This window comes from Sinocyclocheilus rhinocerous, unplaced genomic scaffold, assembly GCF_001515625.1.
Source record: "Sinocyclocheilus rhinocerous isolate Xijiao unplaced genomic scaffold, SAMN03320098_v1.1 scaffold1134, whole genome shotgun sequence".
NCBI lineage: Eukaryota > Metazoa > Chordata > Actinopteri > Cypriniformes > Cyprinidae > Sinocyclocheilus > Sinocyclocheilus rhinocerous.
The window spans coordinates 175,669-198,608 of NW_015643579.1; the positions used below are offsets into that span (position 1 = coordinate 175,669).

Here is a 22,940-nt window from a genome sequence, read left to right on the forward strand (position 1 = left end):
CATACGTGCTGCGTCATCCGCCGGAACTGCTTCAGTGTATGACAGTCAGCGGAAGTGAGAGAAAAGTGTTTATTACGTTTGAAATATGGATACTTTTCTTTAAAAAATACATGGATTTGCTACAGGGGGCCTTTATTCATCCCCCGGAGCCGTCTGTGGCACGTTTTATTATGAATGCGCAAGCTTTATTTGACGACTTGTGGACTGTTCAACTGCAACACCTGCTGAGTGCCATTAAACAGCTTGAAAGATCAAAGAAAATTTTTTGATATAACTCCGACTGGATTCGTCTGAAAGAAGAAAGTCATATACACCTAGGATGCTTCGAGGGTGAGTAAAACACAGGCTAATTTTCATTTTTGGGTGAACTAACCCTTTAAGGTCATTCCACAGGATTATCACCTGCCATTCTTTAAATTCTGCTTTCTTTACTTCATGGACCAAATCAGTGAAATAATGACATTTGAAGAGTCTTAAGATTGCTTTTAAAGATCGCAAAAGTTTAAAAGCATCTTCACTGCATGGTAATGAATGAAGCAAACATATTAACCATCACGGGTGTTTGCATTCGAAACTGTTTAATTGGTGCTTTTGTCGACGAAACAACGCTTGGATATCAAAACATTTGGAAAAAAAGAAATAGCTCTGGAGAATTTTTTTGGCGGGGAGTTTAGCAGAGTAAATTCAACCTATAACTTTTTGGAATCATATATCTTTGATTTTCTTGGGAAAGACACAAGCACTGATGTGTGAAACTTGGAAAGGTGGACACTGTGGTAATTGAACTGAACATATTTAGTTTCTCTCATAATTGTGAAATAATCGGTTTTTATTTTAATAGCCCATATAAATTTTAAGCACCATCTGAATCCATGCCAAGCTCAGTTTAACACGAGGAAGTCTTGGCTACACATACTATTATGTCCTCTTATTCTGAAGACCATAAATCCGTAGGATTCAAATATTTATAACAGGCTTGCACTGTAATTTTTAATTTGGCATTAAACTCGTTCCCATGTTCACCAAGCAGAGCCCAAGATGTGTAGTGCTGATAGAGGAAGTAAGACCACCACAGAAAACGTGTATCATTGTACAGTGCCCATAATCTTTGGTAGCTGTAATGGTAATTCTTTATTGAACTCTACATTAAAGCACTCAATATGGCATGTGTGCTTTTGTCCAAAGCCTAAATGATTAAATAATGTTTTGAATTATTTTAAGATTTGATATGTCATCCAAAATAAGTAACATTACAGAGTGATATCATTATTAAAGCCTCGTTTACTGGCCGAAGCACCATAAAAGAAACAAAAACATATTTTGGCTCTGCACAATTTCTTAGGGTCACAGTTCAACAAGAGCATAAACACATTTTTGAACCCCACCACATGATGAAGATCATTCATGATTTATTTCATTTATTTATTTTTAAATCAGAAGACTTGATTCTTTCTTCCTTCAAATGGCTCTTTTTTGCATGCTTGTCCACCAGCTTCACAGGGCACATAAGCACTCTTATCAACTTCTTCATATTTCTCTTAGTACGCTCAAGCTGTTTCAGTCCTCTTTTTGTTCTGTGCTCATGGCAGTAACTGCCTTTTCTTCTTGCATATTTATGTTCCAATATAGCAAAAGACTATTATTATTTTTTACCACTTTTATGAATTCAGTCACTTTGTTGAAAAGGTATTTCATCATGCATGGTTTTACTGAGTGTAAACTTCCCTCCATTCATGAAAAGGTCATGGAAGGAAGAATGAAAGAATCAAGTCTTGGACATGTATCTCACTGTTTTTCATAACAGCAAAAGAGGGATACAAATGGAGTAGTTGAGCAAATTGTATGCCCTTTTGTGAACCAACGTTTTGCAAATGGATTTCTAATGTTAAACCAGTATCTTCGGAGTTTAAATGGTTCAAATTAGTAGCAATAAATTGTCTGTATAATCTAATATTTATTTTTATATTGATCTTAAATTGTAACTATTGTTTAATTTTAATTTAACTTATGCTTATTTATTTGTTTTGCTAACTGTGCTCTCTTTTTTGGAACAGAAATTCCTATTGCTCCACCAACTACCACTGCAAGCAGCACAGAGGAACCTTCAGGTTAGTTAACTGATCTTAGTCTCATATGAGAAGAATATTGTTTAAAGGGGTCATATGATGCTGCTAAAAAGAACATTATTTTGTGTATTTGGTGTAATGAAATGTGTTTATGCGGTTTAAGGTTCAAAAAACACATTATTTTCCACATACTGTACATTATTGTTTCTCCTCTATGCCCCGCCTTTCTGAAACGCGTCGATTTTTACAAAACTAATCGGTCTGAAAAGCGAGGTGTGCTCTGATTAACCAACTATCCAGTGCGTTGTGATTGGCCGAACACCTCAAATCGCATCATATGACCCCTTTAAGCAAGAATACACCTGATGTCAGAAACCACAGACTGAATTGCTCACTATTCAAAAATGCTAGCAGTTTGTAAAGGTTCCTTTCGAATCATGTTTGGATAGGCCACTTATTAGTGTCTTATAGTGATGATTGAGAACTCGTTTTTATGGGGGCTCATTCTTATTGATTCGCTGATTTTAAGTTTTTCCTTGTTTTTGAGCGTGAAGTGGGATTTTATTCACCCTAAACTCATGGAAGAGGAAATGCAAAACATTTTTAGGGGGATCTATTTTTACAGTTACATCCCTTGACATGTTCGTTCTTGCCGCAGATGTTTTATAAATACGTCTAAAAGTAAGCAGAATGTCAGACTTAACGTCCATGCCTGCCAAATGATTTCATTTAGCACCAGACAGTAAAACACTGTCCGCAAATATACAAATGCTTCCCTAAAATTTCTTGCAATTACAGACTGTGTCTCCTGATCAGATGTTTAATTTCCCGAGTTTTCTTCCCTGAGCCATCAGTTTCCTTTTTTTTTTTCAACATAGAGAGTGAACATACTTTAGTTTGCCCGTATGGAAAAGTTTTTGTTGAAGAAATATTCGTCATTCTCACGGACAGAGGAATTCTAGCGTGCAAAAAATCTTTGCAGCTGTTGGTTGATCGTCGCAGACCTCTAATGCTTTACTGACAGATAAGATTGACAGCAGAGCTGCTGGTATTCTCTCTCTCTGGTGGACCTCATTTCATTCTTCTCTGGGATATTTTCTCTACCCCAACATTTTTCTTCTACCGTCTTTTATTCTCTCTACATTTCTTCCTCCTTTGTCCTAAAATACCGACTCACTCTCTCTAGCCCATCTGAAACCAATTCTGTGTTTCATGGTAGTTTGGCTCATGCCAAATGTCAGAACTGCACTGTGAAAATGGACTTTCTTTAATGGACTATCAATGATTTGAGATAGTGGGTGTTACCCATGCAAAATAAACAAATAGGCAAAGCGGAGGGAAAAGTTTAACCCATTTACCACAATGTGTTTCCATTTGTCATGGCCTGACCCTAAAGCATATGGCAGCGCATGTGTAAAACTAAACTTGCATTGTGCTTGACTTAGTATTTTTCTAAAAAAAGAAAAAGGTAAAGCAGCGCTGAACAAAAAAAAAAATCTCTATATATTAGGCTAATTGTATATATTTTTATATTAATATGAAAATATATATATTTTTTGTTTGTTTGTTTTATTTGTCACCGTCGTTTATCTAATATAAATACTAAGACTGGTACAATGTAGATATTATGTTTATTTAATTATTAAAATGTAAGATATGCAAACTGCATTATGCCTGTCTTAGTGTTTTTGTAAAGAAAGAGTGCTGAACAATTATTTTAAAACTCGATAATTTGTTTATATGCAATATTAATATACGGTAAAATAACTGTTTATTCATATTTTTTTATTTGTTGCTTGTTTGTTTTGTCACCACCATTTGTCACATTTTAGCTGTTTCTTTTTTACGAAAATACTAATACGATGCAGCTATCATGTTTGTTTGTTTGTTTTTTGTTTTTTATGACTAAAATTAGAAATAATTTCTGAAGTTTAGTTCAAAAAATAAAGGTGACATTAATTAAATGGTCAGAAAATGTATGAAGTACACCCTTTCTAATCACTTAATGGAATACGTTTGTCCAGTTATATTTCAAAATCTACATATTTTTAAAACTTAATTTATTTGCAAAGATTGCATGACCTTTAATCCAGTCAAGGGGGCACTGCTGATTTTGAGCCCTTAAATCGCTTGACCCATCTGGTTTTGAGAGCAACCCTCCATGAGAAGTGCAGCATTCCAAATCAAGCTGATGGAGAGGTGGAGCACAGGACAGACATATTTGAGTGCCCCCATCAAAATGGACGCTCCAGACCACCCACACATCCTGCTATGGGACCGCATGCATTATACCTTCACTCCGGGCCCAAAGCTCACCTCAGGATAGCGCAATACGGCAGAAAAATATGACCTCATCCAATAGATGATTGCAAACAGATGTTCTTATCAGGGCACCTCCACCCTTCTCTGTAGCAGTTGCCCACTCAGACCGAGAAAGACTGCGAATGAGAGAGAGACAGAGAGAGAACCTGTACGTTCTTGTACAGAAGGGTGGGGCAGGCAGCTGTGTAGCAGGTGTCTATGAGAATGAAATAGGGGAATGGCAGGAGGACAGAAGGAAAGTCAAGGGAGGAGAGGAGAAGAAGGATATTAATATGTCTTCAGCACTGCCACATGGAGGGGAGGAATGCATTGCGAATACCTCTGGTTGCTCGGCTCAGACAAAACACATATTGTGTGGCGAGGTCATGCATGGTGTGAGTCACCACTCCCAAGACCCCTGCATAATCCCTCAGACACACACTCAGCTATGACTGACAGAGATGTCTCTACAAACCTGCATTAGGAGATCAGCGCCTGTTGTTTTTACAGTCATTATTTGCATGGATGTGTAGATATTCAGTTGTTGTACTGTGGGGACTGCTCAAAATTTTTTTCTTAAATAACGGTAATATTTTACATAACCAGTTAAAAGGATAAGTCTGTATTTACTCACCCTCATGTTGTTTCAAATGTATATTATTATCTTAAAAAAAAAAAAGTTTGAATAATAAATTGAAAGTGATTAGGAACTGGAACCGTCAAACTCCAAAATGGCAAAAAGCACTATAATATGCTGTATATATATATATATATAGTCTTCCATATGACTACTGTATGTGCATTATAATAGATTTGTTTGTACATAGTTTTGCATGAAGAACAAACTGAAATTTATCACTGAAATCAAATTGTATTCACTGAAAACTGGCCTTTCTATCCCCGAAGGGTATATTTGTACCTTAAAGTTTAACTATGAGACAGTAGTTTTACCCGATGTGAAAACAAACAGACCCAAACCATGCCTTTTTTTCCTGACAGGAAAGAAAGAAAGTTGTACAGTGACACAAGGGTGAGTAAATAATGACAGAATTTTCATTTTTGGGTGAACTATCCCTTTAACACTATCACCCTTTTAAGACCAAATGGCCCCATAGAATTCAACGAGGCTCCTAGTGATTATGAAAGGAATGAACAAAAAAGGGGAGTGAGTGAGAGATAGAGGGAGGGAAAGTGAGAATTGGAGAGAGACAGAAAGAGAGGGAATAGTGTTGAATCAGTGTCTCATCAGGAATGCAAAGCTCTCGTCTAATTTAAAGCTGGCCTCTCCTCTCTCCGATTTCGCATTGTCAGATTTCGAGTGTTGCCGATGGTCCCCACACATCTCCGGGCTTCATTTACAGTAATGAAGTTGATTTCTACCCATTCTCTCCCCATTAGAGCGATGCTGCCGTGACCAAAACAAACCCTGAATTAAAACCGCACGCGCTGTCTGGTCTGTTTCTTTAAACCATTGTCAGAGTTCGGGAGACCGCTATTTTTCTCTCAAAGTCCTGAATGGAATGAAAGAACGACAGAAAACGAGAAGGATATTTTGAGAGGTTGAGAGGGAAGGAGAAAAAAAAAGCAGTTCCCTTTGGAACAGACCCAGCTCGCCCATTGAGTCCCTGCCCCAGTGGGAGCTTGGGGCTCTGGCTATAATCTAATTACATGCTTTATTTGCAGCAATTTGTTTCTCAATCAGTCTCATTCCACACAGAGAAAGCCTTCCCCCTGTGCGCTCATTCACACCTCATTTTTACAGTTCCCAGACCTGAGATGCGCCCATTAGCATTGTCCATTCCATCAGAGGTCCGACTGGAAACAGACCTCAGGTCAGCTTTAGGCTCTTTTTGCTAACAACAGAATACAGTGTCTGGCCGTCCTCAAGCGCCAAAAGACCCAGCAGGTTAGACTGTCAGTGTTAGATGTCAAGGCTTTTCAGAAGTGCTGAGTGAAGCTGAATAGCACAGACTCATTAGGCGAAAAGTTGTTCTCCGCTGAATCTCCAGACCAACAACTTCCCTCGACATCTAGCAACGGAGAGACTTCGTCCACTAATGTTTCCCCACAGGGGTCCCCCACAGTCAGCGTGTAACCGGTGCCCTCCACTCATTCTTCAGTGTCAAACAAGCCTCACATTCAAACTTACACGCAGCTTCCTTTTACTCACTGGCACCGCTAACAGCGCCACTGGACGTGGTGCCAAAATCTCTCGTACACAGCTTTCGCTTGAAAAGACTGCAGGAAAAACATCCATTAAGGTGACACTGGTCTCTGTGGGAGCATCATGACGGGATGGCAAGCTAACCCTACTTCCCCTAACTCAAGAGGGGGCACAATGAGAACATTTCTCCTTGCTGCGGGGGACGAGATGTTTAAATAGGAATCTCAAGGTGCTCGTCACCTCCTTAAAGGAGAGCTAATGAGAAATGATGGCTTTCAAAGGGAAGAATCGTGATGGCATTAAACAGGGTTATAGGAAAACAAAGCAGTTGCTCTACAGTCTTCATTTAAATGGAAATGAAGCTGCCACACTATGGACTCTCAATTTCATTTCGGTTACAGTTTCTCTGCCATTTCCAATCTACAGTGTGCACGGTTTGACTCGCCCAACCCCACCTCGGAGTCCCTCGTGCAACCACTTCGGAGCAACTACTTTCACGGGCATTTTTTTCTGATTCTTTCGTTGCCAGGGCAACCTCATTCACACAGAGAGAATAGCGAGTCCAAAAGAAAGTAAAAGGCAGGCATGGAGCGAGGGTCGGCTGAAACAATGAAGTTTGTTCATATGCAGGCGAGCTGAAAGGTTTTTCTCTCCCCCTCCTCCGTCTTCTCATTCCATCCATCCACTAAAAGAAGCCCATGACAATGTGTGGGGCGTAAGGGGAATGGCAAGAGAAATCTTCTCTATTTAAACATCTGCATGCTCCAAAGAGGTGTTTTTTAATGAATTAATCGTGTCCGTGTACAGCAACTGAAGGCGCAACTCGCTTTCGGTTTAGTTCTTTATCTGGGTTTGCTAAAAAGGTCCTGCAATCTGAACCAAATCTCTTGCGCTTCTTGGCTGAAACGCCACGTTTCTTCTTTATTTTTACACACAACAAGCTTTTTAAACGCTTTGTGCACTACAAATTTCCCCCCTGACCTCCCTTTGTGCTCGGACAACCCTTGCTCCCCCTTCACTGCCACCTCCCTGAATGCCAAAGGTTGAAATGGTCTTCAGGGGTTGCGGTGGGGGAGGGTGGCATTATGACAGACGTACAGGGTGAGTCGACAGGACCGGGAGGGAGGAGTCATGATTCAAAAAGCCCTAATCAGGCCCATCAGGGCCGTGCCAGTGGAGACAAGGGTGAGAAATTAGCATGGAGCTGAAAAAAAAAAAATCGCTGGGTGGCACAATACGCTTGGCCTCAGAGGTCTCCCGTCAGAGCAGGGGAGGGTCCAGACATCCAGAGAGCAGAACGAGAGGGACCTTTTGTCTCCTGCTTTTCTAAGGAGCAAAAGACACTTTGCTGAATGTCTCACAAGCCCTATTACAGCCTCACAATTAAACTGGGCAGATGGGTGTCACAACAGGCCAGCACTTTAGGATAGATGTGTAGTTTGCAGAAGTGTCTCTTTTTTGACAATGTTCCCTCTTTTACATTCTTTAATTGTGTTGTTTTGCCCTTCCTTTCTTCTTTTAACTTCCACATTTAGACTGTGAATCCTACTGCAAGGCTTCCAAAGGCAAGCTGAAGATCAATATGAAGAAGTACTGCAAGAAAGATTACGGTGAGTGAGAAAAGTGCACACAACTCCGTACCGCACTCCCACATTTATGCAGGTGGCTCAAATCCTTGCCCTCGACAACATTTTTATTCTTCGTCTAAAGCCGAATTCCCTCGAGCCCCCTCAGTGTTGGTATATTGTAGTGATGGCTTACTTAGGGCTTTCAAGAAGAAAGTCAAAGGATCAAACAGGAGGAAAGGCTATCAGTGAGGGGTTTAGGGGAGGCTGCGTTGACGGACAGCCCAGCAGGTATTTGAGCCCAAAGCGGATCAAGCTATGGCAGTGTGACGGGCTCTGTTCTATATTTTAAGCTTTCTGAAGTCATATAACAATTTAGAGTGGGAAACTGATCAAAATTAGTCGTTATTTCCTGGTAACCTTCCTCTCCAGTAAGCTGTGAACTGCTGTGAATCATTGAGGAAGTGAGCTTGAGAGTCAGAGGAGTGCTATTCTTGAACAAATCATTCAGAACGGTCGTGTGAACTGCATTAAGCATTTCGTCGAAAAGATCAGACCCTAAAGAATGAGTAGCTCATGAATCGCACATTGCCGTGTTTCTTAGGAACAAGTTAAGGAGAGCTAGACTGGATATCAAGATTTTTAGTGAACAGCTTAAATTTCACTTACTTCCACAAAGCTATTGCTCGGCATCAGACGATTTGGAATATTATTAACAAATCATATGAACCACTTCAATCAATCACTCATTTACTTTCATTATATGGAAGAGAACTGCAATAATATTCTTCAAACATTCACCTTTTGTGTTCCACAGTAGAAACAAAGTCATACAATTTTGAAACAACATGACAGAATTTTCTTGTTTCTATTGTTTCTTTTTTTCTCTTTTATTTAACTTAAAACACATCTGAAGCATTTGGTCTGTTCTAATCTCCTTTTTTTTTTTTAGCTATTAAAGAACTTTGGAAATCCTGGCACCTGATACAAATGAGAAGTTTAAGCTTAGTCTAGTGGGAAGCTGTGTGTAAATGTCAAAAGGGATCCTTATAAATGGTAATAAAGGAAACTTGTGAAAAACGTGAATTCTAGCCTTAAAATACTGAGGAAAGTATGTAAAGGGACAGATACATAAATAGACCACCAACCATTAACCTGCATGATACAGCCTCAGTCTTAGTCAAGCGCAAAGCATTACGCAGACGAAATTAAATCTGTCTGTTTTGCCTTTTTTGTAAGGTGTCTTTTTTTTTTTTGTCAAAGTCACCTTACAAAGCACCTTGAAGGCTATTAATAATGAAAGGGGAACAGCATGAGTCTACAGGCAGTTCAAGCAGATTTTGAGGATTCACACTTGCAAGGAATCTCAAACTGTGGCGAGGTTTGAGTTACATGATTTATTTGAAAGCACTTTAAACTGAAGGTTGACCTGCATTGCTGAGGCAAACGAGACGATACAAACGAATTAATCAGAATCAGAGCCAGACTCTGAACACGCAGGAGAAATATCATTTCAGCCGTGGCTGTTAATTTAGGCACACGGCACATTTTATGGCACAGTGTATGTATATGTATTTATGCAGCAAATATTTTAGGATCAAATTTACATATGCAGTGGGGTCCAAAAGTCTAAGACCACACACAGAAACTGCAATTTAAAATGTAATTTAAACCTGGAAATTAATAGACAAAAAATTTAGGAATTTGAACATTTTAAAACAACAGCAGTAACAAAAAAGGGATTAAAAATGAAAAAGAAGAAATAGTTTATTAGTTACTAATTAATAGTAAATTAATTAGCATTTTTCAGTTCAACTTTTGTGCTGATAATATAATTTGTAATAGAAACATTTGTATTAAATATATATATATATATATATATAAACACTAGTTGTCTCAGACTTTCAGGCCTCATTGTGTATATAAAAGAACATGTACATTTATATATGTTGTGCAAATGGCCAAATTTCAAGTTTAAACATGTTTAACCTTTTTTTTTTTTTTTTGGTCCATTCACAGATTAATTTCAGTGGTCCTGCTATATGACGAAACGAGTTTTAAAAAGTACAACAATATTCCGTGTAGTTTCTCAATTCATATTGTCTAAAGTAGTTTTAAACGTTAACGTTTTGAACGTTTCTATTTGAATCAAATGAAGTCATTTTAAACACCACAGGACACTGCTGAAACCGCTTAAAATATAATGTCGCCCATCTGTATTAATACAGGAAAAGTAGCTAATTCTGTTTCGCATTTTCTGTTATTCTACAAGCTGTTCAGGTCCACGTCCTAAAGGCAGAAAAAGCCAGCGAATGGTGGAAGTTCACCGTCAACATCATCTCTGTCTACAAACAGGGTGAAAGCCGAATCCGCAGAGGAGATCAGTTTTTGTGGGTCAGAGCAAAGGATGTGGCCTGCAAGTGCCCGAAGATCAAGCCCGGAAAAAAGTACCTGCTGCTGGGCAACGATGAGGATTCCCCTGGACAAAGCGGTGTCGTGGCAGACAAGGGCAGTCTGGTCATTCAGTGGAGGGACACTTGGGCTCGAAGACTACGGAAGTTTCAGCAGCGGGAGAAGAAAGGAAAATGCAAGAAAGCATAGTGAGGTTGAAAAGGAAAGAGGTTGTCATCAAGAACTGGACAGAGAAACAACAGACGAGTGGTGGATGAAAAGATGATAAGGGAAAGGAAGAGAAGAAACAAGAGGGACTTGGCACCACTGCTTTGAATAAAGATTAACTTTTTTTTTTTTTTTTAAATAGGAACGTGTGAAGGAGTTCACGATGCAGTTTTCATTTCTTATTTGTTTCCTTCAAGATTTGTTTGCCAATTTTGCACCTGTGTCCAGCATAAAGAAAGGTATTTTATGTTAAATGGCTTTCAGATCCATTTTGGACCGTTTCAGTCTGGTTGAGAATCAGACTAAGCCATAATCAATATTCTAAAAACAACCTGGGGATTGATGCATCAAAAATCGGAGAACATTTTTACAGCAATAAATAAATAAATAAAGTAACAGTTCTTAATTTACAAAAATAAAACATTTTTATTAATGAGCTTTAGCGTTTAATAATTCATATGCTCTAACTTATGCATAATGCATAATGGCATCTGAGATGCCAACATTACAAAAATTTCAAAATTCTGTTTTCGGTAGGAATTTTTAATATGACAGATATCAAAACTAATTTGCTCTTCTTAAGCCAATTTAAAATATTCTTTTTTCAAGGTCTGGAAAGTAGTTTTAAAAAGTATCACTTTGTAACAACCTGCATGAAAAACACAATTTTATGCATATATTTGTGCATATTGTTTTTAGAATTATTCATTCAATTATTGTTGCAATTTTCGATGAGCGGTTTATCATTGAATTCAGATGCAAACAGAATGAAAAGGACAGCATAGACAAGCTCTTGTACAGTGTAACATGTATAATATTTCAAATAACACTACTAATCTTTGAAGACTGGTGCTGCTGGGTTTTACCCAGATCACGACAGACTCTGAAACTGTCCCAGCAAATGAACAACAAAAGCAAATCAAGGTGTCTGTTTAATGTACATGTTTCAGGCTGCCTTTTTGTTGGTGGTGGCCCACAGTTCGCTAATTCAAAGGTGAAAGAATCACCTAACAGTTGCTGAAAAGAAGCTTTGTACATTTTTAAAGTAGTGCCCGTTCTCTTCAACGGACACAAATATTTGGTAGAATTATTATTATTTTCTGTTTAAGTCATGTGTCGTGAGTCATGCCACATTTCTGTACTCATAAGTGTTGACAACTGTTTTAAGATCTATAAAAAACGTAATAGCATGCTTGTATAATTATTAGCTAAAATTATTAGCATGGATTTACAATTATTTTTGAACTTGGAATAAAACCACCATGTATATTTTTGTATAAGACATGATGACTGAGGCAGATGACTCTAAATACAAACATCATTTCTTGCTCCATTTGATGCTCTGATTCAACTGTTTATAGTCCAGACATGGATGATGATGTCCTTTTGTTAAAACAGAACTTCAGTGCGACGAGTCCACTGTATAAACAGGCCTTTCCGTGAGTCCTGAAAGTGTTGGTAGAATGGTGTGTACAGTTAATATTTTTCCTTGTGTGTAAAACAGTATTTAGAAGTGTACGAATTACCTTTAACTAGTATTCATTAACTAGCATTTAGTTTTGTAAAGCAACAGCATCTCTCCTTTAAAATGTCCATGTTCATTAGGGTCTGTGAATGTAGGAATGCATGTACAGTAATGTTTCGCTACAATAGAGAATTCTCTTCACTGTGAGAAACGCTGCTCATACACACAGACACAGGTTTGTTTTTGTGAAAAGTGGGGACATCCCATAGGCGTAATGGTTTTTCTACTGTACTCTTGTTACTAATGAGACGGACGTTCTCTAAAGTACAGCTTTTGCACTGATCTTTGAGGGTCACTTGACGTTTTCTTGTGTGGTCAGTCCTTCACAGATCAGTAAGAAAATAAACAGCAAGAACTGATCGTTTCAGCATCAAATGAAAAAAAAAAGAGAGAGAGAGAGAAAAAAAAAACGGATTTGATGAACGGTTTACGTGTGCAGTAATTATCATCTTTACTTAATGATTACTTCTTGTAAATGTACACAATGTATGACATACAGATATTTATACATTTGTTGTATTTACCGGTTCCAAACAATATTCGTAATACCACATCTACATGTATTTTGTTTGGCACTCAGTATCTTAGTGCACACTCATTTTTATTTTAAGTATTCCAATGATGTAAATTTATGTTCAGTTTTTACTTTTCGCAGCAGTGGAAAGATGGCTCCTGTATTTGACATTACGAGCAGACCTTCCATACATTGCTTCTTGTTCATATTATGAATTGTAAATTTAGCTGTGGCAAATACAAGACGTCTGCAATATTGTTTTACAATGCATACTAATATATTATGGTTATTATAAGAAAATATTTAATGACACAAGACATTGTGAATTTTTTTTGTGGTTGTTTAGATGGTTGTGATTAAAATCCAAAGGGGAAGATAACTACTGGAACACCAACCTGGTAGAACTACATTCAGCATTCATTTTGAATAAAATCTCAAAACATTACTAGTGTGCCTTTTCATTTTTTGTCCCTGCATATAATTTTGGTTTTAAAAAAGTAATAAATTAAGATTTGTTTATTAAGTTATTACGGTAAAGATTTAAGGAAATAAGAACAACCGTGACAAATGTAAAAAAAAAAAAAATATATATATATATATATATATCATCAGCACTAACATGTGAGACAATAACAAATTTAAGATTTTACCAAAAAAAAAAAAAAACGCTGAGACCATGCTGTGTTAACTACATTTATTAGAATTTCTAACCGTCACATTTTCAGGCTAAAAACTATTTACAGAAAAGTGTTAATGAAAAAAAAAATACTTACGAAATAGAATCTGAACTGTAAATCTAGTTTAGCGGATAATGAAAGAGAAGAGATCATAAATTTTAATTATACTGTATATACATATATTTTTGTATTGCTTTGTGACTCACAGGATGGATATGGATAATTTTCTTCACTGCCAAACAAAGAATTTAAATAGGTTTTCCCTCCTTGGAGCATCTCGAACTCATGGTTATATTCATAGTATTCAAAAGCTTTCAAAGCTCTTTTCTATTTTTCCTTCCATTCCGAATCCTACTTTGATCATTATCTGAGGAGCTAAGAATTTTAGTTCTTCATAGTGGTCCATTTCTTGGCTTTAACCCAGTCATGGGTTCCATTATTTTCATAAAAGTGGACAGGAGAGGGGTTTAGAGATGTGTGTTTACACATACAGCCTGTTTGAAAGCTGAGTATCTCTCGTTCACCTCAGACGGCTTTTCTAACCGTCTCTGCAGTCCGTATATGTGCCGTCTTCTCTTCAGAAACATCCTCTTCATTAATTCTGCCAAGTAGCCACGACAATGATGGCGATGAGGAGAAGAACGATCACCACCAGCATTCCTGATTCAAAAACACACACAAAACATCTGAATGAACAAACAACTTCACGCTCTTTGAGTAGAAGATGCCCTCACAGTCAATAGTCGTGTGTGTGCACATTTAAATTCATCATTTGCCATGCAAAAACACGACTGATCTTTAGCACATGTGCATCCCTTACCAGCTGCACCGCAAAAACTTTAGAAATCTGTTGTTTATCCTCTGCGACTACAATCTGTTTTTTCAGAGAAACATAATGTAATCGACATGTTTGACTTCCTGAAACACTTCAAAAATGCCTTACTATAATTTAAATGGTTTATTCATTTTATCCCATTCATTATTTGCATTTTTCAGTGATCACTCATTAAAATAAACACAGTAATGACTCCTAGATGGGGCTTCTCAGCCCTGTGTTTGATTCAAACTCAAGATCAACACTAACTGATGGTGAGAATGACAAACAAAATGTGCTGAAACTTTCAGCGACGCATCTGCCTTTCATTAATTCTTCCGATAGTCAAATTTCTCATATACTCCGTGTCACTAGAGAATTCCATGAAGGTGTCGGAGAGGATGTCTCATCCCCTGTGAGTCACTGACATCAGCCAGAACAGTCTTACATGTGTTACAGATCGGCTTTTACAAAGCTTATAGTTCTGACTCTAAAATGAGACACCTTTGAAGTTGTGAAATGCCAATAAAACCACAACTATGAACTGTGACTGAACATTCTACATTATAGAGTTTAAGCCAAGCCTACAGTTAGGCTTCTAACAAAAGTTTTACAATTATTATTTATAATTATTGAATTTAATGATATATTGAACATGGCCGTGTTTTATTAGCTCTTTAATAGAAGTATACACTCTTTGTTTAGTTGCTGTCAATTGCCTTTCATGCCCTGGGATGTATCAACGCTGGTTAGGACTTCTATAATATACACAGGATAATTGATCAAATAGCAGGCTCATTTTAACTGTCATTATACTTATTTTCAATCAATGTTAAAATATTTATCACGTCTTGACTTCAAAACCTCAACCAAGCCTATTGGATAACACAAATTAAGTAGGCCTATCAGTTTAAATTCAAAAAGTACAAATAAATTGTTTCTGAATTAAAATGTACAAAAACTGACTGGTTTGCTAATGACTTCTAATACAGTATCTACACCTCAGATTATGATGTAAAATCTTAAAATTACATTTCTGACCTAATTTTTTTTAAAAGATTTTTTCTAAAATGTTTGGCATGAAAGAAATATTACAGAGAGCAATTGTGTTATTAACATATTGCTGATATGAAAAAAGCTAAAAATGTAAACTTTTTCTGATTTTTAATGTTACATTTTATAATAATTAATGAATTTAGAACTTATTATAACACCTTGTATAAAATGATAAATTTTGGGAAATTGTACCTTTCCTATTCTTAATTTGTATAAGTGAACAAAATCATTTACAGGTACTGTATTAAAATGTATCCTTTAAAACTAGAATGACACAACATATTTGTTTCCCTTTAAAATCCTCCTAGAAGAGTTCCTCTATTTTCAGATCACCCATATAAATTTTTTCAATACACACAATTTTCTGACTATGCTTGTCTCAAGCGTATCTAACTTCAGTGCTCCCTTTGTTTGTGCAAACTCTCTAACAGCAGACGCACCATCATCTGTCACGTCATTTCAAAACATGCTTATCTCGGCTAATCAGGCAGGATTTTTGACATATGCACTGTTCGTCATGGACACTGGCTTGTACTTTATTTGCAGTCGGATTCAGTACTTTAGTTTACATTTCTCTCATAGTTTGGCTCGGTGGCTGTGTGTTCCCACTGGAGATCATAGCGCCAGCTGGCCTGCACTCAGGCACAGGGCAAAAGGAAGCTGTGCTGAACTACCTTACACTGGTATTATGAAATAGCAACCTACCAAAGCCTGCTGCGGGTAGGGTGTGAGTTAGGAAATAATTTTGACTGTGACTAGGAACAATGTCAGATGTTCAGTGAACAGACCCCTATCCCACTGGACAGTTCCACATTTATTTAACAGAAAACTGGCAAGAGAAGTGAAATATCAAACATCAAAAAGAAAAAAAAAGGGTCCTTCAATTTCCATTGAGCTGGTAAACCCATAGAAAGACATTTTACAAGATGGGGGAAAAAATTTTACTCTCCAAGCGAACATGATCTTTTCTGTATAAAAAGCCAAATGGCGAAATCTCATTCAGATTTAAAGCAGCCTAAAGAACGTTGTGTAAAACAAACCATCATTCACACTGTCAAGACTTCTGGGCTTTAAAGTGAGCTTCACACCCAGGCTTGTCTGTTTGCTCCTCTTTTTCACCTCTGCCAAACTGTCACAGTCCTATAAGTAATCAAATAAGCTCTGTAACCCAATCACGCTGGCCCAGTGACAACAATAATATTTGCTAGACAAATAGATTAGTGTGCACAGAGGGCAGAAGACCTGTGTGGCCACCCAGGGGGCAGAACAAAGGACACGCATTCTTCCCAAGCGTCCTTTATTTATTTAAAATCACAGCCGAGGGAAAAAGAGAGACCTGTGAGGATCTAAACTTCAACTTGTCATAGTCAGGGGCCTGAACACTCAGAACAAAACATAAGATGGGCCTGAACTTTATTTTACTCAATAACTCTCTGACCAGATCATTTTCATCTGCCTGCCAATGCTATTCCTAATAGCCCTTTTTTTCTTTTTCATCTTTCCAAAGAGGATGGTTGTAAAGTATTTGGCTGTAGAATGTAAACAAATTAAAAACTAATTACACGAATGAAGTAACATCAGATTTGCAATTAACTGCAGTACTAAAGTCTAGGGATGCACCGAAATGAAAATTCTTGGCTGAAGCCGAACAAAATGAAACACTGGGCTGAACACCTAACACGGTTTTTCACATTTTTCCACCATGTAGGCCTATTTTGCTTTTTTTTTCACCATTGCATTAATTAAATTGCCAAAATGTGCTTTTTACTGTTTTGTCCTGCTTTTCAAATAAAAAAAATAAATTACAAAACAACAATTTAAAAATACTTACTTAACACTGAACATTTTTTTTACATTCTAGCAGACATTATACCAACAAAGCACAATTTAACTTAAAATTAATAAGTTGCTGAGCAGAGACTTCTTTTAAAACATTAGAATATAATACAGATCCAAATTTTAACACTATATGTGAATGTTATAATAAATGTATTAATAGAGCTGTTGTAGGGTAATTATTATTATCATTTTTTAAATACTTTCACACTGCCGACATGTTTGCTGCATTAGTGCGTGCCTCTATTTGATCGCGTTAGTCATTGTTCGGTACATATTATGCGGCCTTTACGCTTATTCGGCCGAACACCGAAATACATTTTTTTGCTATTTTCGGCCAAATAATTTCGGTTGCCGAATATTCGGTGCATCCCTACTTAAGTCCACATTTCTGATGTAAAAAATCGTTGGTTGTATTCTAAGCTGAAGTCATATGGTTTATATCTATACACTACCATTCAAATGGTTAGGGTGTATATATAACACACCAAAACCTAGGAATAAACAGGAAAAAAAGCAGGAATAAACTAATCTCAAATAGACAATAGAAAGAAAGTTAGTAGACACTTACAGATACAACAGAACAACTGATGCTATAAGTAAAATATCCTCTTCTAGAACATACAGCATAAAGCAAACACCCATACAGTCCGAAAATAAGACAAATACAGCAGAGACATACTGTATAAACCTTGTGTGGCCACAGGAGACAATGATCAGACAGCTAGAGAGATTTTAAAAGTGTTGTGGCATCGTATTTGTTCAACATTTTCTTTCCACAAGACAAAGACAAGTGTCAAACAAAGTTGGGAAACGTGAGGAGTGAAGTGAGTCAGGGAACGCAAGTTGAAATAATAGACCAAAAAAAAAAAGTGGGGTACGGACGACAAGGCAGTGAGGAATTTTTCCATTCATCAACCCCTCCTTCACCCCCCTCACAGAATACATGAATATGGTTAAGTGTTAAAAGCAGACGCGGGACGAGAAGAAGAGGGGTAGAGAAATAAAGGAGCGAGAAAGAGAATCAATGCAAAACTCGGCAACTTTGGCCTCCGGCTCTGGGATCTGCAAACAAACTCGAGTCTGTAGAGTCCTCTGGACAAACAAATGGAATTATATGTGACATTAGAGGAGCAGGACCAAGCGCAGCAATGCATTTATTTCCCAGGAAAAGTCAAGATGGATCTTTATAGGACAATTAGGAGTGATGTAGTCAAACTGGCTCTCACTATAGAAAACCTTCACATGCCCATGACCATAATAAAAATTAATTCATGATCAATTCCACATCTTCTACAAAGAGCTAATTTAATAAATAACGTCTTGACAATTTGAGATAGAAAAGTTCTACTGTCTACCTGTCAACAGTAATGACAAAATGACAATCATGCCATGTTCAGGTGTATAAACAGTGGCACCAAAAAGGTTTGTATTGAGAGTAGATTTGTTGAACATCTCACGTCCCCCAAAGACACCAGCATTACAGAGTTAGCTCACCCAAAATTGAGCATATGCCAACATTTACTCACCATTATGTTGCTTCAAATCCTTATGACATACTCTCTTCCATGGAACAAAACAAGAGATGAATCATGACTTCATTTCTTCTGCGGAAGATTGAGATCTTTAGCAGAATGTTTAAGCTGCTCTTTGAATACTATACAATATATACAGAATATTGTGAACAGGAGCTGTCAAAATCCAGAAAAAAAGGAACAAAAAGGAAGTGCAAACAGCTACAGTATGTTCAGTAAGTCTTTGAAGCCATATGATAGTTTTGTGTGAGGAACAGACTAAAATTTCAGTTATTCCAAAAATATTTTATAAATAAAACCCTATGTTTATATCCATTCATATATGTCAAGTCCAGATGCATCAGGCTTGACAACCCCTGATCACTGTTCACTTTCACAGCAAAGAAAAGAGCAGCGTAGACATTTTGCTGAAATACTAACGTGAAGGTGAGCAAATAATCAAAGGATTTTTGGGGGGAGTATTCCTTTAATGAAGAGCTTAATGAAGACAGATATTTTGTGTCTGCTGCTCGAGTATGCAGACATGCTTCAACATTTGCTACATGTGAAATGATTTAAGCGCTCCAGGCATGGTTGGCGTGCACAACACTTGAGAAATCTGAGAGGCTGCAGTCATTGATCACATCACAGAAAACGCAATTAAAGCAACAGTTCACCCATAAATGAAATATCTGTCATCATTTCCTCAGCCCCAATGTTGTTCCAAACACATATACAAGAACATTTAAATACTGTGCTGGTCGTTCTTTTTCGTACGTTTACAATACATGCAGACTGGAGCATTCGAAGCTTCAAAAAGAAAGAAATGATATATAATAACTCCTCCTCTGTGGAAGACTATATTATGTTTATATGTCTTCTGAAGTCATGTGAAAGCTTGAGATCACAGAGTGATAGCAGGGCTTTTCACACTTGAACTAGTCAATACCGGGTCAATACCGGGTCATTTTAAACCCAGGGTAAACTGAATCCTGGGTTATCTTGCTTCACGTTTCACAATGCTCATAATTTACCCGGAGTTAACAAATAATCCGGAATGTTCAGATGATGTTTCACACTGCACATTCCTAAACCCCAGCTTAACGTTCTTATTTGCATATTCGCTGTGTCAGTTTCATTCACGAGACAAATGCAGCACACAACTTGTTCACATAAAGGCTCTAGCATTGCACATCCTCATATCATATACTGCTGACTGTACTATCAAGTTTTTCCTGAATGGATTTTTCTGACTATAAATATAAGAATGAAACAGTCTCTTTGTCACTCCAATTGACGCATTTTGTCACCTTTTGGCATTTTCCCCTCAAACATTGACTGTGTATACAACGCACAGTGTTCCCATGACTGTTCAAAGCATGTGAATATGAGGTACGTGGTTGGGTGTCTGTTGCTAAGCACCTAGCCATAACATTATAACACTGATTCTAAATTACAAGTATGAAATGTACCTTTACCCAGGGTTAAAAGCTGGGTTTAGAATGATGAGTTCCCACATTATATTAAGTGGCCCTAATACCTGTGTACTTGCATAGTAACTAGATGTGTACATAGTATGTAACCACAGTGTAAGTACACATTGGTACATAGTATCTACAGCTGTAATGTTTGTGTAACACACAGGTATTAGGGCCACTTAATATAAAGTGGGACCAATGATGATAACCCAGGGTTAAGCGCAGTGTGAAAAGCTCTTCTGAGTAGGGCTTGGTGGTATATCGAGTTTGTACAATATATCAATATATTTTTATAAACAATATAGGATGACGCAATACAGCTTATATCGATATAGAGTAGTTTAATGTTACGAACACATCTGAAAACTGAAAACACAAATTGAACTGAAACAAATGGAGCACAAACAGACAGTGCAATAGAATAGGAGTGCACTAATTCTGAATAAAATAAACCATTTGCTAAAATATTTGTTGTTGGACAATATATGTGCCTTATGTAGAATTGTAAACCTTCAAGTAAGTGTATTTTATGATAGCAGTAAGTGTAAAGGGACATTATTAATGGGGTAAATTAAATGTAGGCTAGTTATTCTCACATGAGTGAATGTCTCTTCTTCTTACCGGTAACACTTAGTCTGTGCTTTTTTTGTCATTTATTTTCATTTTTGATTTATTGATTTTAATACTGCTTTAAAAAGCATTTTGTTTTGTTTTTGATTGTAAAGTTATAATAGAATGTAAAGTGATTTGAACCTGCTTTTTTTGGACATACTATATAACATAGCCAATGTGGTTACATCCACTATATTTCTTTTCATAGCCTTCAGTAAGCACATTGTTTGTAGGACTGAAAGGACGTTTTTTTTTCTTTACTTTTTTTTTTCTTTTCAAAGAGAAAATCACAAAAAAAAAAACTAGTTATATATATTGTATTTTGCCATTCAGCCTAAAAATACTTGTGTTCATATCCTTATATGTTCATAAATGTTTGTTTTTTTTTCATATTGCCCAGCCCCCTTCTGAGTGCATGAGATTCATGAGTTCAACTAGTTCATTGAAAAGATTTGACTCAGAAGAACAATTTGTTCACAAATTAGAAAGTCTCAAGTCTCAAATTAGAATTTCTCTCATGATTCATCCACCAAGGATACCTAGGGTGTCAAAATGTCAAGGATGTCAACATTGTGAATAAATAATTTTCTGTCTGCTCCTTAAAGTCGCAATGTAATGGAAGTAGCAACAGATATGTTCTTCTGTACTGTGAAATACATCCGAGTGAAACAGATTTTTAAAAAAGAAAAATTAACATATAGTATTTAAGCTGTATGGACCATTTTCATTATAATATTTAATATTCATTATCATTTTATGGTGTTTTTTTTTTCATGATGTTCTTCAAAAAAAAAAAAATCACCTTTTGTGCTCCACAGAAGAAAGCCATACAACTTTGAAACGAGTTTAGTACATAATGAAATAAATTGTATTTTTGGGTGATTTATCTCTTTAACAACAGACTAACAAAATGAGACCACAGAAAGTACTCTGAAGTATACAGATGTAAAATACTGTAATGTCTTGCAGAACTTTCCAGAAATGTGTGACCTCTCTTAATGCCTGATCTCAGCCTGATCTCACCTTTACTGCCACTCCAATAACAAACACACAGATCACATGCAGATGGGCCTGTATGAGCTCGCAGCACTGAGACCGACCATAATATGCAGATCTGAATTTGCCATTTACAGGCAGTAGGCTTAAATCCTTTCAGTTCTGCAGATTGCACTAGAAGCAGTAGGGAGGAGAGAAGGGACAGAGAGAGAGAGAGATGGCCATAAATCTGAATGATGGACAGGCTTATTGTTGCCGGGCTCTTGAAGCTGAGTACATAAACCCAGGGCTACAGTGGCTCTACAGAGGCAGAACACTCACCACAGGAAGCAGACTTGGTGTCCAACAGCTTGACCCTGTGCGTCTCGTTTTTGATGCGGCTGTCCGTCTTGTCCACAAGCTGAGCAAGGTCATCAATGATCTCTGAAATACACAACAAACCAAGTCAGTACACAAGATCAAGATGAGCAAGGCCATCAATGATCTCTGAAATACACAAGCCAAGTCAGTACACAAGATCATCATTCGTAATTACTTCCAAGACTTGCAAATGCAATACAAACATTACAAATAGTCTTAGTGCATGATCCTAGAGAGAGAAAGAGCGCAGCACGCGACATGTGAAAGTATTCTCCTGCCGTCATTTTGTGGTGTGTGTGGGGGGGGGGGGGGAGTAGCTGTGGTTAAACCGCACTCCATCTGAGGCCTTACTGACTGTATTAGTATGTCTATGTTAGCTGACATCTGTGCAACTACTGCTAAAATAAAGCCACAAGTGGCAATAACTTGTGTCCAAGCAGACTGGACAACAATTGGAAAATTTGAAAGAACAGACAGTGTGGATACAATTGTTGTGGATCAAGATCTTTGATCACAGTTGCACAGTTTTGAGGTTTTTCTTAAGTTATAGCGCCCCCTAGTTCCATAAAATTGGTGAAATTTGGCATCTTTAGAATGTTGTAAAGTTCAAGATAGCATTAAACCAAGGAAAATGTGAACCATATTTTTTAACTTTCTTGATCAAACGCTTGCATCCTTTGTCTATGTGTAACAAGTTTTTACTTTGCGAGGATATGTCATTTAGTCATTAGCAGTCTCATCAAAAAATAAACTGACTTGTTTCTGTGAAATGATTTTATAAATCTGTTAACTTTTACCATCTCTAAACAATACATATGAAATGTCTTAGAAACCAGGGCTGAG

General features: G+C 37.2%; 2 protein-coding genes across 3 annotated transcripts in view; one reads left to right on the plus strand and one right to left on the minus strand.

The window, feature by feature from the left end:
* Positions 1 to 11,103, plus strand: part of LOC107757426 (netrin-1-like) — a 59,826-nt gene extending 48,723 nt beyond the window's left edge. For both annotated transcript variants that reach the window (XM_016574896.1, XM_016574897.1), the window contains 3 exons: positions 2,055 to 2,108; positions 8,067 to 8,141; positions 10,369 to 11,103. In XM_016574896.1, the coding sequence (XP_016430382.1) occupies positions 2,055 to 2,108; positions 8,067 to 8,141; positions 10,369 to 10,697 (458 nt within the window). In that variant the 3' untranslated portion in view covers positions 10,698 to 11,103. The remainder of the gene's footprint in view (positions 1 to 2,054; positions 2,109 to 8,066; positions 8,142 to 10,368) is intronic.
* Positions 11,104 to 13,563: 2,460 nt separating this feature from the next.
* LOC107757428 (syntaxin-8-like) overlaps positions 13,564 to 22,940 on the minus strand; it is a 61,249-nt gene continuing 51,872 nt past the window's right edge. The window contains exons 7-8 of the mRNA XM_016574898.1: positions 22,059 to 22,160; positions 13,564 to 14,091 (exon numbers count right to left, since the gene is read on the minus strand). Of these exons, the coding sequence (XP_016430384.1) occupies positions 14,027 to 14,091; positions 22,059 to 22,160 (167 nt within the window). The 3' untranslated portion in view covers positions 13,564 to 14,026. The remainder of the gene's footprint in view (positions 14,092 to 22,058; positions 22,161 to 22,940) is intronic.